This window comes from Halichoerus grypus, chromosome 5 (assembly GCF_964656455.1).
Source record: "Halichoerus grypus chromosome 5, mHalGry1.hap1.1, whole genome shotgun sequence".
Taxonomy (NCBI): domain Eukaryota; kingdom Metazoa; phylum Chordata; class Mammalia; order Carnivora; family Phocidae; genus Halichoerus; species Halichoerus grypus.
In genome coordinates, this window is record NC_135716.1 from 182,110,459 (window position 1) to 182,123,119 (window position 12,661).

Genomic DNA, 12,661 nt, shown 5'->3' on the forward strand with positions numbered 1-12,661 from the left:
GGTCACTGCAAGTCTGGGAGCCCACCATTGCGGCTCCTTCCTACGGGGGACTCTGAGCGGATGCCCGTTGCAAAGCCAGACCAAGGCGTTCTCAGGAAAACCCCCACCTGGGTGTGAACTTGGCTCTCTGGAGAGAGGAGCAGTGGGCCTCCCCACAGGGCAGCCCACCTCCGGCTTCTGGCCACACGGCCACTCCTTGCCCGATGATCTGGGTCTTGGGGTGGATGGGCTGTTGAATCCCTCGAGTGGCAGATGCCTCTGCTGGGGTCCTCCGGCCTTTCTGACCAGAGCCCCCCTCTGCTGACAGCTGCCGCCCACTCCGGGCTTCCTCCCCAGCCCTGCCGAGCAGGCCCCCTGCCTGCATTCTTTCTGCCTCTTGTTCTCCTCTTTTCTGTTGTGAAGGTTATAAAATGAAAACCCAGTGAAGGGTGACAGATTGCAAGCAGAGAATTTCTGGATGCTTAATGCAAATTACCTACTGTCTTGGCACATTCAATATGCAGATTGTGTCCCTCCCCCTCGGGTGGGGGCGGGGAAAGGAGCCCCCTCCTCCGAGCTGGTGAGTTGTTAGTACTGAATATCAAATACTATCAAGACGGCTTTTAACATGTCATGCTCTGCTTCCGACACGTAATGAATCAGCGGGAAAGGAGATTTCTATGGGAAAAGAGTGTTTTATGAAGGGAAGGTTAATAAACACGTGTGCTGGCCGGCTGTCCCCTCCCACCCACCCCACGCCCGCCCTTTGCAAAAGCAGCAAAAGGGACACTGCATTAAAAATACACTTGATTAAATGTAAAGGTCATGACTTGGGGTGTGTGTGGGGGGGTGTGTGGGGGGAAGCACAGAAAGAGAAAAGGAAATTCCCAGAAGAATAGCTTGGGTCATGTTTGTCCCCTCTGTTTGCTAGGTCTTGGTGGAGGGTACCGGGCTCCTAATTCCCAGGCCATAGTGGGCTACCTCAAATGGGAGGAGCCCAACTTGTGCCCATTCCCGGGGGGGGGGGGCGTCCCCACAGCAACCTAGGCACAGCCTTGGGCGGTGGTCCCAGGAAGGCTGGGCAGGGGCAAGTACCATGGGGGGAGAAGGCTGGGGTGGGTGGGCCAAGCCCGCTCCCCCACAGGCCGGTGCAGGCCACGAGTTTCCAGGAGGGCCCCACTTTCCACTGGAAACTGGGGTATGCAGGTGCTCCCGTGGCTCCCCGAGCAGTCCCCCAGCTGCCCTGTCCCCGCCCCCCCGGCTCTGGCTGGGCTGCCCAGAGCATGCCCTGCATGAGGACTGGCCGCCACAGCAGAGGCTGGGGTGCCTGTTGAAGGAACTCCCAGCCCACTCCAGCGCTGACCTGGCCCGTATGCGACACTTACCCTAATTACCCCCTGGGACGAGGCAGCTATAATCCCACTAATATGAATAATCAAAATGAAATCAATGACAACAGCATGTGGGCCATGCTTTGGAGAGCATCTTCTGATGAACAGTTTACCCAAGAGGTGGCCAACCACCGCGAAGAGAGTCACTGGGCTCTGGGAGAGGGGGCTGGGGACGGGGGGGGGCTCACCGTCTCCTGGGGCTGGGTTATGGCTGCTCGGGGCCAGCCGCGTGGCGGTGGCAGGGGTGGGGGGGGGGAGCTTTGGCGATGCAGGCCAGGCCTGAACCCAGATGGACTTCCCTGTCACCCTCTGTGTGGACAGAATTGTGTGCCCCCAAATTCTTAGGTGTAAGCCCTAACCCCAAGGTGACTGTGTCTGGAGATAGGGCCTTTCGGGAGGTGCTAGGTTAAATGAGGTCCTAAGGGTGGGGCCCTGATCCAATAGGACTCGTGTCCTTGTAAGAAGAGGAAGAGACACGGGGCGTGTGTGGGCACACGGAGATTAATTCCCATGGTCGAAATTCCCCGGTCTGTGCTATTCTGTAGTGGTGGCCCAGGCAGACTCCCGCTCCCCGTCCTCCCTCCGCCCCAGGCTTACTGGCTGGAGCCCTAGGAGCCCCAGGAGAGAGTCACCCGCCCTCTGCACCCCACACTTGGTGTGCGCATGTGTGTGTGTGTGCACATTCTAGAGGCCCTGAGATCAGGGACGTTCCAGAACCCGGCACTGTGCTGGGTTCTTTATTTGTTGACTACATTGCAAATATTATCTGTCCCCTCTGGAGCATTTACGGTGGACAGGGCACTGGGCAGTGGTTCTCAGACTGGGGTCCCAGAAGCAGTATAACTGCCTGGGATCCTGCTAGAAATGCACATCCCCATGCCTTACCCAGATCGACCGAATAAGAAATTCTGTCCATGGGGCTCAGATCTGGGTCCTAACAAGCCCTCCAGGGGATTCGATGCTGGCTCAAGTTTGAGACCCACCAGTCTAGAGATTATGTCTCTAATCCCTCAACAATCCTTTGAGGAAGAATTATCATCCCATTTCTTTACCGTGAGGACCAAGGCAGGAAAGTTACATGACTTGCCCAAGGTCACACAGCAGGTGAGTGGGGGTGGGATGGGCTGCAGGGTCTAGCTCTTCCCACTAAGCCACCTGCCTGCCAGGGCCTCCCCAGCCCGCATCCCTCCAGGGACTGAGGAAGGGCTGGAAGGTGAATTAGTGGGTGGAGGAGGGACAGCTACCCCATCAGGAGGCTGAGAGCTCCCTACACTCACAGCTGGACTCACTTCACTTATGAGGGACAGGCTGTCTGATTTCCCGGGGGGTGACCATGCAGGGGACCCCGGAAGCCGGGGCCGGGCCAGGTGCTGTCCCATAGCCCCCTGCCCATCCTGACCCTGGAGGGTGCTAGCTGCCTCAGAAGGGCCAGGGGGCAGCCAAGCAGGGCCACCAACCCAGGGCAGGGAGTGGAGGGCAGGACTCGCGACGGACCTGCTCTTGGAAGATTGGATGCCAGCAAGAGAGGGAGGAAGGCCTGTGTGAGGAGCTCGTCCGGGTGTCCACACCTGGGCTGCCAGGGTCCCCGGAGGCCTGCTTGGCCCTGGTTCTCTCAGCAGACTGGAGTGTGTTTAGGGGAAATTTCTACAAAAGACAGGGAGCTCAAGGAAAGCCTCCTCTCAAAGAAGGTGGGATTTGTGGGAGCAGAGTTTGGGTCTGAGACAGGGCTTCCTCGCCTGGCTTTCCAGTCACTGGGGGTGGGGCGGGGAGGAAACCCACTGAGTCAGAGACCAGGGGCCACAGGTGGCCTCCTCCTGGATGCCTGCAGAAGCCACAAATGTCCATTCCCGCCAGGGCTACCCTAAACAGCAGTGGAACTTAGGACAGTTTAGGACGAATTTCTCACCTCAATGTCCCAGCTAGCCGTATGGGAAGAAGAGCTGGGGGAGGTGGGGCCAGGCTGGGGGGACACGCTGGCCTGAGGTCAGGGGTGAGCCTCTGCAGCTCTTCTCCTCACACACATGTGATCTCGGGAGGGTCTTTGATTTCTCTTGGCCTCAGTTTGCTCACGTGTAAAATGGGTGCTTCACCTGACTGCATGTTTCCCAAGGGACTTTACAGACAGCTAGTGGGGCCCACCCCCAGGATTCTGATTCGATGGTGTCCATAGGAGCTCTGAGGCAGGCCAGGGCCCAGGACCTGGAGCTAGACACCCTTTCTGTTCTGAAACATCGTTCCTGGAACAGTTTGGAGAGGAGCTGGACAGAGTCAGAAAGGAGAGCTCCGAGAGCTCCCCCCTTGCCCGACGGCGGCTCCGGAAGGCTGGTGAGAACTAGCCGCCTGTCCCTCTTTGCTCTGCAGGGCAGAAACTTCTAGAGGTGTGACAGGGCATGCTGGCTGGAGCTTGGGTCACTGCAGTAACCACACAGGCAGTGCCCGCTGGAACCGACATTTGGCTTTCTCTGCACGGAAGAGATTTCTCCGAGCTGTGGCAAGCAGGTGACACATGTAATGTTGGTGACAAAGATAATCACCTTCCCTCCCCCCCACAGAACACGAGGCCTGTGGGGGGGGGCAGTCCCTTCCTCCTTCCCCATCAGCCTGGACTCATCCAGGACTCCTGCCCAGGTCCTCATCCCTCAGTCACGACCTATAAATAAGGTGGCCATGTGACCTGCTGTCCAGACAGGTCACCTTGGGAGACTGACGGGGGCACTGGGATCATCTGGGGGCACCATGGTATGAACTGGGCCGCTCCCGGGCAGCCCTGGACCTGTGGGCACCCTACCTGGGAAGCACGTGATGGAGGCAGGTGGGAGGGGGCCTGCCACGTGCCTCCTGCGTGAATGAGCCCTGCTGGATCCTGCGAGTTGTTGACACTAAGGCTGTCTCCATGGCAACAAGGTCAATGGGAACCGGCAACCACTAGTTTCATCTTGACTGTGTTCTTGTTGACAGGAATAAAGGCCCTGCTTCTGATTTCTGGGTTCAGCTGGATAAAATTTTCATTAGATTTGACTTCCCAGATCCAGACACCCACATGCTATTCCGTCTCCCCATCGCACCCTCAACTCTGTTCTCCTATGGGTCCTGAGGACAACATTTCCAGAAATCTCATTTTGAGGAGGGCAGAGGCTGCGTGGGGACAGGATGGTGTGCGTGCGCAGGAACGCCAAGTGCGGGGTCCCCAGTGAGCTTGTAGTTCCTGGTTCTGGAAGTCTGGGGATGTGGGGCATCATCTTCTGGGCGGGGGGCCCACCTTGTTCCAACGGTACACATGCCACGGAGAAAGGCCGAGGGCCTGAGAACAGAACATGTCTGGCAGGTGAGAGGGGCCTGGGACCTGGGGGGCGAGGGGACCCACACAATCGGGAGCCGTATAGGGACAGGTTCCCCGCGCCGGGTGCCTGGCCTCCCAGGCCAGCTCCTAGGGTCCCAGTGACATACAAAGCTGGGTGTTTCCCTGCTAAGTGGGCCCAGGATGCGACATTGTGGAGTCGGTCAGATGGAGGCTCTCAGAATCTCCTCCCAGTTTGCTAAGTGGCATTGTTGCTGAGGCAGGGAATTCTTTGTGCCCTAGTAAGAGCGGGAATGTGCTGGGAGCTCTGGTTGTCTAGCGATGTCCGAAGTTCAGGTGGCCGGGAGAGAAGCTCCAGCCATTGTCCCACATCCGGGGGGCCACAGGGGCTCTGGGATCTTCTTCTCCCCTGTTCAGGCTTCATGGCAGACCATCTCCCAAGGCCCCGCTCAGCGGCAGAGACGGCAGGAAGGACCCCTGTCTGAGCAGCCCCTCCAGACCCCTGGCAGTGGGGGCAGGGGACCACGTGGGACTCTGGACAGTTGCCATCTTGCTTCTTTCAAGCCTCTGGGCTTGTAAGGATCCTGGAATCGGATGTCTCCTCCTCGGGTCTGAAGGTGGTACCTGCATGCTGGGAGGCAGGCGGCACTCAGGTAGCTGCCTCTTGGCTCCTAACCGTGTGGACCAGAACCTTCGATATTCAGAGAGAAGCTGAGAATCTGGAGATTTTAATATTGTCAGCTCTGGGTGGCAGTCAGGCACGGGGTGTGGGTGGGGCTGCGGTGTCCTCCATAGCAGTCCAGGGACGCAATCCATCAGAGCTCATCGAATTAGGGGATGCTTAAGACAGAGCTGGGCATTCTGTAACAGCAGGGAGTGCGTGGCGCCCAAGCAGCCGGGGAGAGACGGGAGATCAAAAGAAGCATTTCTCTTTCAGTTTTCCTACTTGGGGGCCACATCAGCCAAATACAATTTAGCCTGAGGGAGCACATTTGCAAAGCAAGCCTGGTCCTGTGAGCAGGAAAAGGAAGTCAGCCCAAACCGACTCGCCCCGATGCCCACTGCCTGCTCTCCTCTGTGCAAGGGCGGGAGGTGCCAGGAAGGCGTGCTGGCAGAAGCTGGGGACATAAGGGGACCCACTCTGTCTGCTCCCCATGCCAGGAGCTCCTAACCACAGGGACAAGCAAACCAGAGCAGGAAAATCTTCTCCGGGCCCTTCTGTACTGTCTTCCCCTCCCCCAGTGATGCCACAGCCTGTGGACCCAGGCAGGGAGCAGGGCAGAACCCTCCGGCTCTCACGGGTTCCAGCCACTGATGAGTGCCTCTGCTCTTAGGGGCAGAGCTGCCGTCCCAGGCTCTGGGCCTGCCGTGGGGACACAGATGTGCTCCTCTTCCTGGCACACAGTGTTTCTCATGAGTTCGAGTCAATAATGTCTACAAGACCCCATTATGTGCCTGGCTCTAACGTGAAACTTTTAACCCAAGGAAACTTCTAGGGGAGCATATCTTAACCCAAAGTCTATGGGGAGACTTCACGGGGCCGATTACACACACGATTCTTGGTGCGTGTTTGAGATCAGCTCTGCCTGCCGTGCCTGTTTCCCTCCCACGTGGCTCGGAGAACCATCTGACGCTCAAAGAGGCCTGTGGCCTCAGAAGGGTGCTGACCCTGATCTCCACGACAGGGCTTGCGGTGGGCTAGGAGCCTGCCTTTGATCGATCTGCCCAGGCCGTTTCACTGTGGACCGCAGCTCCCGGCACGGAGCCAACATCTCCACCAGGCTTTGTGGGCCTCGGAGCTCTGGGTGGGGCAGCACAGCTGCTCTGGGTCCCCTGAGCCCCAGGGGTGGGCAGCCTGGCCATGCCCGCGCTCGCTCCTGACTCCTGGTCCCTGGCTCCTATCCTGGGTGTGACTTCAGAGGGGGACACTGGAAAGTGCTTCCAAGTGAACATTTCTCACCAGAAAGGAACCCTCCAACCCTTTCTTACAACAGATTCCCCTTCCTGGCTGTACCCCAGCCCCCCATCTTAGTGCCCCTGCCTGCAACTACATGGGGGCAGTGCCTTTGGGACTTGCTTTGCTAACTGCCTCTTACCACCCACAGACTCTGGCCAAGACTTGGGAGATGCCTTCCTTGTCAGGCTGGCGCTGCAGCCCCTTGGTCTTGCACAGCCGGCTGATGTCTGATCAGGACAGACTGAGTCGGAGAGGAAAGGTAGCAGATGGGCCTCTCTCTGGGGCCCCCTTCTGCTTGTTCCAGCTCCAGCCCGAGCCCAGGGCTCCAGAATCCCAGAGCAGGCCCCTGATGGCCTCTCACCACATCCCAGACCCCAGGTCCACAGGCAGGGGTGGCCCAGTGCCCCACATCCCCCCGCTGCTGCGGACCCCGGCCAGGGAGAGAGTCCGGCTCCTGCAGAGGGCTCACACCTCTGAGCCGCCCTGCGGCTACCGGCCACCAGGTGGCGCTAATCGACCAGGAACGGGGTTCCGCGCAGGGCCGGAAAGGAAAGCCTTTGTTGATTTTACTTCTTGATATTCTATAATCACCAGGATTACAATCTAAGCAAAAAAGCAAAACAAATAAACACAGCCCCTCTTACTGGATCTTTGGTCTTTGTCTGGAAAATTATGAGAAAACAACAGATGCATTGACCATACTAGCAAGCCTTGGGTACTGCAGGGGCTGGGCAGTTCAGACGGCGAGAAAGGGGTGGGGGCTCTGGTCACTGAGGGTTCCGTTGGCCTCAAGTGGGGGTGGCTGAGGAGCTCCTGGGACACATGGTGCCTGCTGATGAGCCCACTCCCCTCCAGCCTCTCTGCCACGTCAGCTACTTCCAGCAATGTGGGGTTCCCTGCGTGGGGCTAAGCAGGCTCCCCAGCCAGCCCTCCTGTTTTCCCACCCACAGGTCTCGGGACCCTGGGAAGGCAGTCCGAGCAGAGCCAAGCCCAGAGGGAGCCGGTGGAACCGCCAGATGATCTCTGGGGCCACGGAGGTCAGCAGGAAGGCCCGGCCTTGCTCAGCGATGCAGGACCACCTGGTCAGCCAGCGTGCTCCAAGGGGAGCCCCTGGGCGGGACAGCTGGGGCACGATCCCTTTCCGGGAAGGGCTGTGAACACAGCTTAAAATTCATGCCCTCATCCCTCACTCTGGATGGCATCACCTCTTCTACTGCTAGCTGGGAAGTGGCTGGCATGCCTGTCCCCTCCCAGGCTGCCAAGGAATGGGGCCAGGCAGAAAGCCACGGATGCTTAGAGGAGGGGATCCCTCCAAGGGCCCCATCTGACTTCCTGCAGGCTCAAGTAGAGCCAAGAGTGGAAGGTCCGGGGCACGGCGGTTCAGAGCCACTGTGGTTCTGGGCAGCCAAGGATCACTGAGCATGTTTCCCACCACCAGGACTGTGGCGCAGAGCTCCCTGGCATTCTTCTCCACTCAAATTGACCCGGGATGACAGAACCCCACCTGCCCGGTCCCTTGCTCACACTATGGCACTTTGCTGGTCCAAAGCTGGTGCTCTCAGACCGGCTGCACGGGAACAGACCCCAGAAGTTCCAGGATGAGACATACTGAGCTGTAGATCACATTCACTTGAATTCTATAAACTCCAACCCTCAGATCGGGCCTGAGACAATCATGCTCAGACTCTGACCTAAGACAAGTGATTCTCAGTTGAGGCCCCACAGGGACACCCCAGGCTGAGCTCAGCTCCACTTGGCTCTGAATGACTCACACATGGAACCCTATTCCCCAAAGTAAGTTAGGGTGGTAGGGCTTAGCATGAGACTACACTTCCCAGACTCCTTTGCAATCAAGGGTAACCATATGACCAAATTCTGCCCTACGACATAGGAGTGGAAGTATTGTGTACAACCTCTGGGCCCTGTTCTTGAAAGGAAGAAGCTTGCCCTCCGCTTTGTCTTCCCTGCTTCCCACCGGCAGGAGCTAGAGCAGCCATTTTGGACCACAAAAAAGAGAGCAGTGTCCTAGGGATGGTAGAGCAATCAGCCCAAGGAGCCCAGGTGGCTGATCCCCGACACTCTGGGGCTGCCATGTCAACCTTGAACTACTATGTGAGCATGAAATATCCTTCTCTTTTTATTAAAGCCACTGTTCTTTTGGTCTTTGTCACAGCAGCACCCATATTCTAACTGCCACGGAAGGGATTGCAAAAGATAGGAAGCATCTTTGGAAACACATCGGGAATTCCAACCAGATATCTTAATTTTTCCGCCGTCTTCATTTTTTTTTTTTTTTTTTAAATTCTGTAAAGGCCTCCCTCAGATGGCAGATTGAAGGGAAGCCCCCGTGAGACCAAACGGCACAATTGCGAGCATCACGGTAGGGTTCTCAGAATCCATTTGGCTTAGAAGCCAGCATTTGTGAGATTCCCCAGGCTCAAGAACAAGGAGTCCCCCCGTCTTGCAACAGGTGAGGCAAGGGCTGCGGGTCTGAGTTTCCCTTCACCACCAACAAGCACAACATTTCGACTGAACCACTGACAGCTCTGCTGTGGGGCAGAGAAATTTGGAAACATCAGGAACTCAAACTGTGAAGTCTTTGAAGGAATGTGATTTATGTGAAAATGTGATGAAGCTAATGTGTTTGGCTCCAGCGCTGGGTGGCACGCCTGATTTTGGAACCAGATCTGATGGCTTCTTGGCCCCCGTGCACCTCTGCTTTCCGGAGCCCCGTTAGCTGGTGCCCTGTGTGTGTTCCAAGACTCATCGCCTGGAGAGCTTCCGCTGGAGCCTGACTTCCAGGCTGCACGTCTCTAACCAGAGCCATGCACACATGTGCACACTCGCTCCCCACCCCCAGACACACCAGCGCGCCAAGCGTTATTAGATTTGGGGGAGTTTGTTGTAGATTTACATAATTTTCTCGATGCACTGCAGACTTCTGAGCAGGCATTCACGGTTTCCTCCAGTTAAGCATCAGAGGCTGACTCAGGTCTGGATGGCACCCCCTAGGGTTCATGGAGCTTAATCCCCCTGCCCCTAGGGAGGTGGCATTCCTGTCTGACATGAGGAGGCTCCTGCATGGGGGGGGGTGTATTGTGGGGAGGTAGAGGCAAGGAGAGAAAAAGGGAGCAGATAGAATACGAGAATGAAGACAGTGGCCATGGGTGGCTTCCAGGAGAAGGGCCCTCTGTGTGCGCTTAAGCGGTATCTGGGAGGACCCAGGCCCGAGGCTCTGACCATGGAGGCCACCGTGAAAGGCATCTTTGCCTTTGGGCTAACCTCTGGCTAACACGGTCTCCAGAACTTCCTTGGAAATGGGGTGAAATCGTGGCCCCAGCGCATTGGACCTGGGTCTGCAGAGGCCTCCAGAGGATCTGGCTGGGTCCTATGGATCTTGGTGCAAAGACTCTGGATTCTTTCTTTCACCTTATAGAAGGGGACTGGGGTGCAGAGCATGAGCGACTGGCCTGAGGTCACACAGTGAAGCCGTCACAGACCCAGGATGTGCCCACCTCCTGTTTTCCCCGGCTCGGGCTGCCCTGCCCTGCCCAGGTGGTGTTGGCACCCACTGTTACCAGAGCCATCGCTCAGGCCCCGCCAAGGCTCTGCCGAGGAGGACGCGTGAACAGACCCTGGGGGAGGAAACCTAACGTCAAGTAATTTAGGCCCCACCTCGGTACTGAGCTGGAAGGGGTGGGCAGGCCAGTCTGAGACCAGGAACCGTGGTGCCGTTGCCCTGGCTCCCCAGACCCCTAGCCTGGCGTTGGAGGGGACCACCGAGCAGCCCTGGCTCCCAGGGCCTGGACACTGGGGGTCTTTGTCCATTGCTCAGGCCCCCGTGGGGAGTGGACCAAAGCTGGGTGCAGACACTTTCCACTCAACCATCCCACCAATGTGCATGTGCCCAGCACTGTACAGGGCTCTAAGGAATGGCGGAGAACAGGAAAGCTTCCTGGGGATTAGCTGCAATGTCTTCCAAGTTTCTGGGTGCTCTGCAGAGTACTGAAGAGGCTAGAGGGGCCCCACTGGTGAAACATGGTCAGCTAACTTTGGTCTGATGTCGCCCTGCAGGTCCTGGGAAGCTGGGCGTGCTTGGGGGGGTGGGGCAGCGGGAAGCCCGTAGTGGGGCAGGGCCTGCAGAAGAGGGCAGAGGGATGAGGTGGGGTAAGCAGATGAGGACAGGGGAGACTGAGCCACCCGGGGGACACCGGGGGGTTTAAACAAGATGGGCGTGTCACACCTGCAGTTAAGAAGGATTCCACGGGACACAGCCTGAGCCTGAAAGGCCCCCAGATTCCTGGCAGCAGGAGCAGCGAGGCCAAGATCACTGGACCTCCCCACCAGGACCTGGCTCAGGAGGATGGCTCAGTCTCAGGGCCCAGCCCTGGGGCGGCTGGGCCATTGGCCTATTAGGGGTCTCCCTTCCCACCCAGACCCCTTTTTCCTTCCTGTCCCTAAACCCCCAACCTTGGGAATGGGGGGTAATCCCCCAATCTGAGCACTAAGGGACTCTCAGGATGAGCTGGTCACTGTGGGTGCCAACAGGCCTCAGCTTGGATACTCCCAGTGACAGGACACTTATGGCCCCCCAGGAAAGGACATTTCAGCTGCTCTCTGTATATGGTGTCCATCAGCTTCTTCCCTACAGCCCCGCTTCCAAGGATGGCACGGGCTCTGAGGGACCTGGGGACCCCTTCTCTGAGGTTCTGTTTGATGACATGTCTTTGCACTGAGCCTCAGAGATCGATGTTCTGGAACCCTGGCCTCTGTGCACTGGATGGGTCTTCTCGGGTCTGGCAGACCTGCGTCTGTTCCTTCGGAGTCAGGCAGCAGGAGAGACCACCGAGAGCCCCCAGCGGCTGCCCGTGGAAGCGAGGCACCAGCCATGCCCAGCTCTCCAGACTCACTCGGCGTCCTGCATTCAGTGATCTGCACCTGACAGATGCTTCAGAGAACATCACTTTGCCGGCAAAATGAAATCCAGCTAATTCTGGTCATCTGCATGCCACCCAGTCTGGGAGCCAGAGCCGGAGCCAGCCCCCCGTCCAGGAGCAGATGGGCTGGGGGCTGGAGGTGGGCCAGCTCTGGCCAGCCCCTCCTCTGTCTCCAGGCCTCACTGTCCCCGGACCTCGGCTGCTCTCCCGTCTGCGGCCCACGCGACGGCAGCGCCGGGCTCTTTCAGCTCCGCTCCTCACTGACATGGCCTGGTGCCTCTGATCCTCACTGCTGTCATCTGCAACATGGGCCCGCAGTTCCTGATGTTCTGTGCTCTGGTTACCGTATAGGGGGCTCAGAGGATCAAGTGAGAGTAGGGTGGGGGTGACCCTTAGAAAAGCTATGGTCACTGTCATCCAAGCTGGATGGCCACAGAGGACCTCTGACCCGCCCACACGGTGCTGGCCTGGCCTCCAGCGTGGGACCCTGGGCCAGGTGGGCCAGGGCTACTCACACATGGGTTTCAGCTGCCCGATGAGCTCCTCTTTCGTCCATTTTGCCCACTCCTTCTTGTCGGTGTTGATGGAGCAGAGGATGGGGCCGCATGGCTTACCGCAGTCCTCGATGGCCGGGACGTTCAGATAGTGCACCAGGACGATGTCGGGGTTCTGCAGGGAGAGTACAGAGACTGGCAGCATGAGGGAGGCATGGAGCCCATCCAAGGGGACCCCCCCAGCAGGTGCAGACAGGCTGAGCGTCCCTACACCAGGCTTTCTCAACCCTGGCACTGCTGACATCTGGAACCAGATCATTCTCTGGTGTGGGGCTGCTCTGGGCACTGGCTTCTGCCCACGGGATGCTAGTAAACTCTGCCCCTTTCCCAGCTGTGACAACTAGAAGTGTCTCCAGCCATTACCCATTGTCCCCTGAGGGACAAAGTTCACCCCCAACTGAGAACCACATGGGCTGATTTGTGTGTAACTAAGGACCACACATGAGGCCCGACATATCGCTAGTCCGACATCTGGGACTTTATGCCAACAGCTGCCCAGGAGCTCTGGCCCCTGCTCCGTGCAGTTCCTCATCACTGCTCGCGGG

General features: G+C 58.0%; 1 protein-coding gene across 12 annotated transcripts in view; it reads right to left on the reverse strand.

Moving 5' to 3' along the window:
- The window catches only part of CAMTA1 (calmodulin binding transcription activator 1), an 843,552-nt gene that overhangs the window by 90,463 nt on the left and 740,428 nt on the right, over positions 1–12,661 (reverse strand). For all 12 annotated transcript variants that reach the window (XM_078073844.1, XM_036064530.2, XM_036064529.2 and 9 more), the window contains one exon: positions 12,078–12,231. In XM_078073844.1, coding sequence (XP_077929970.1) covers positions 12,078–12,231 — 154 coding nt within the window. The remainder of the gene's footprint in view (positions 1–12,077; positions 12,232–12,661) is intronic.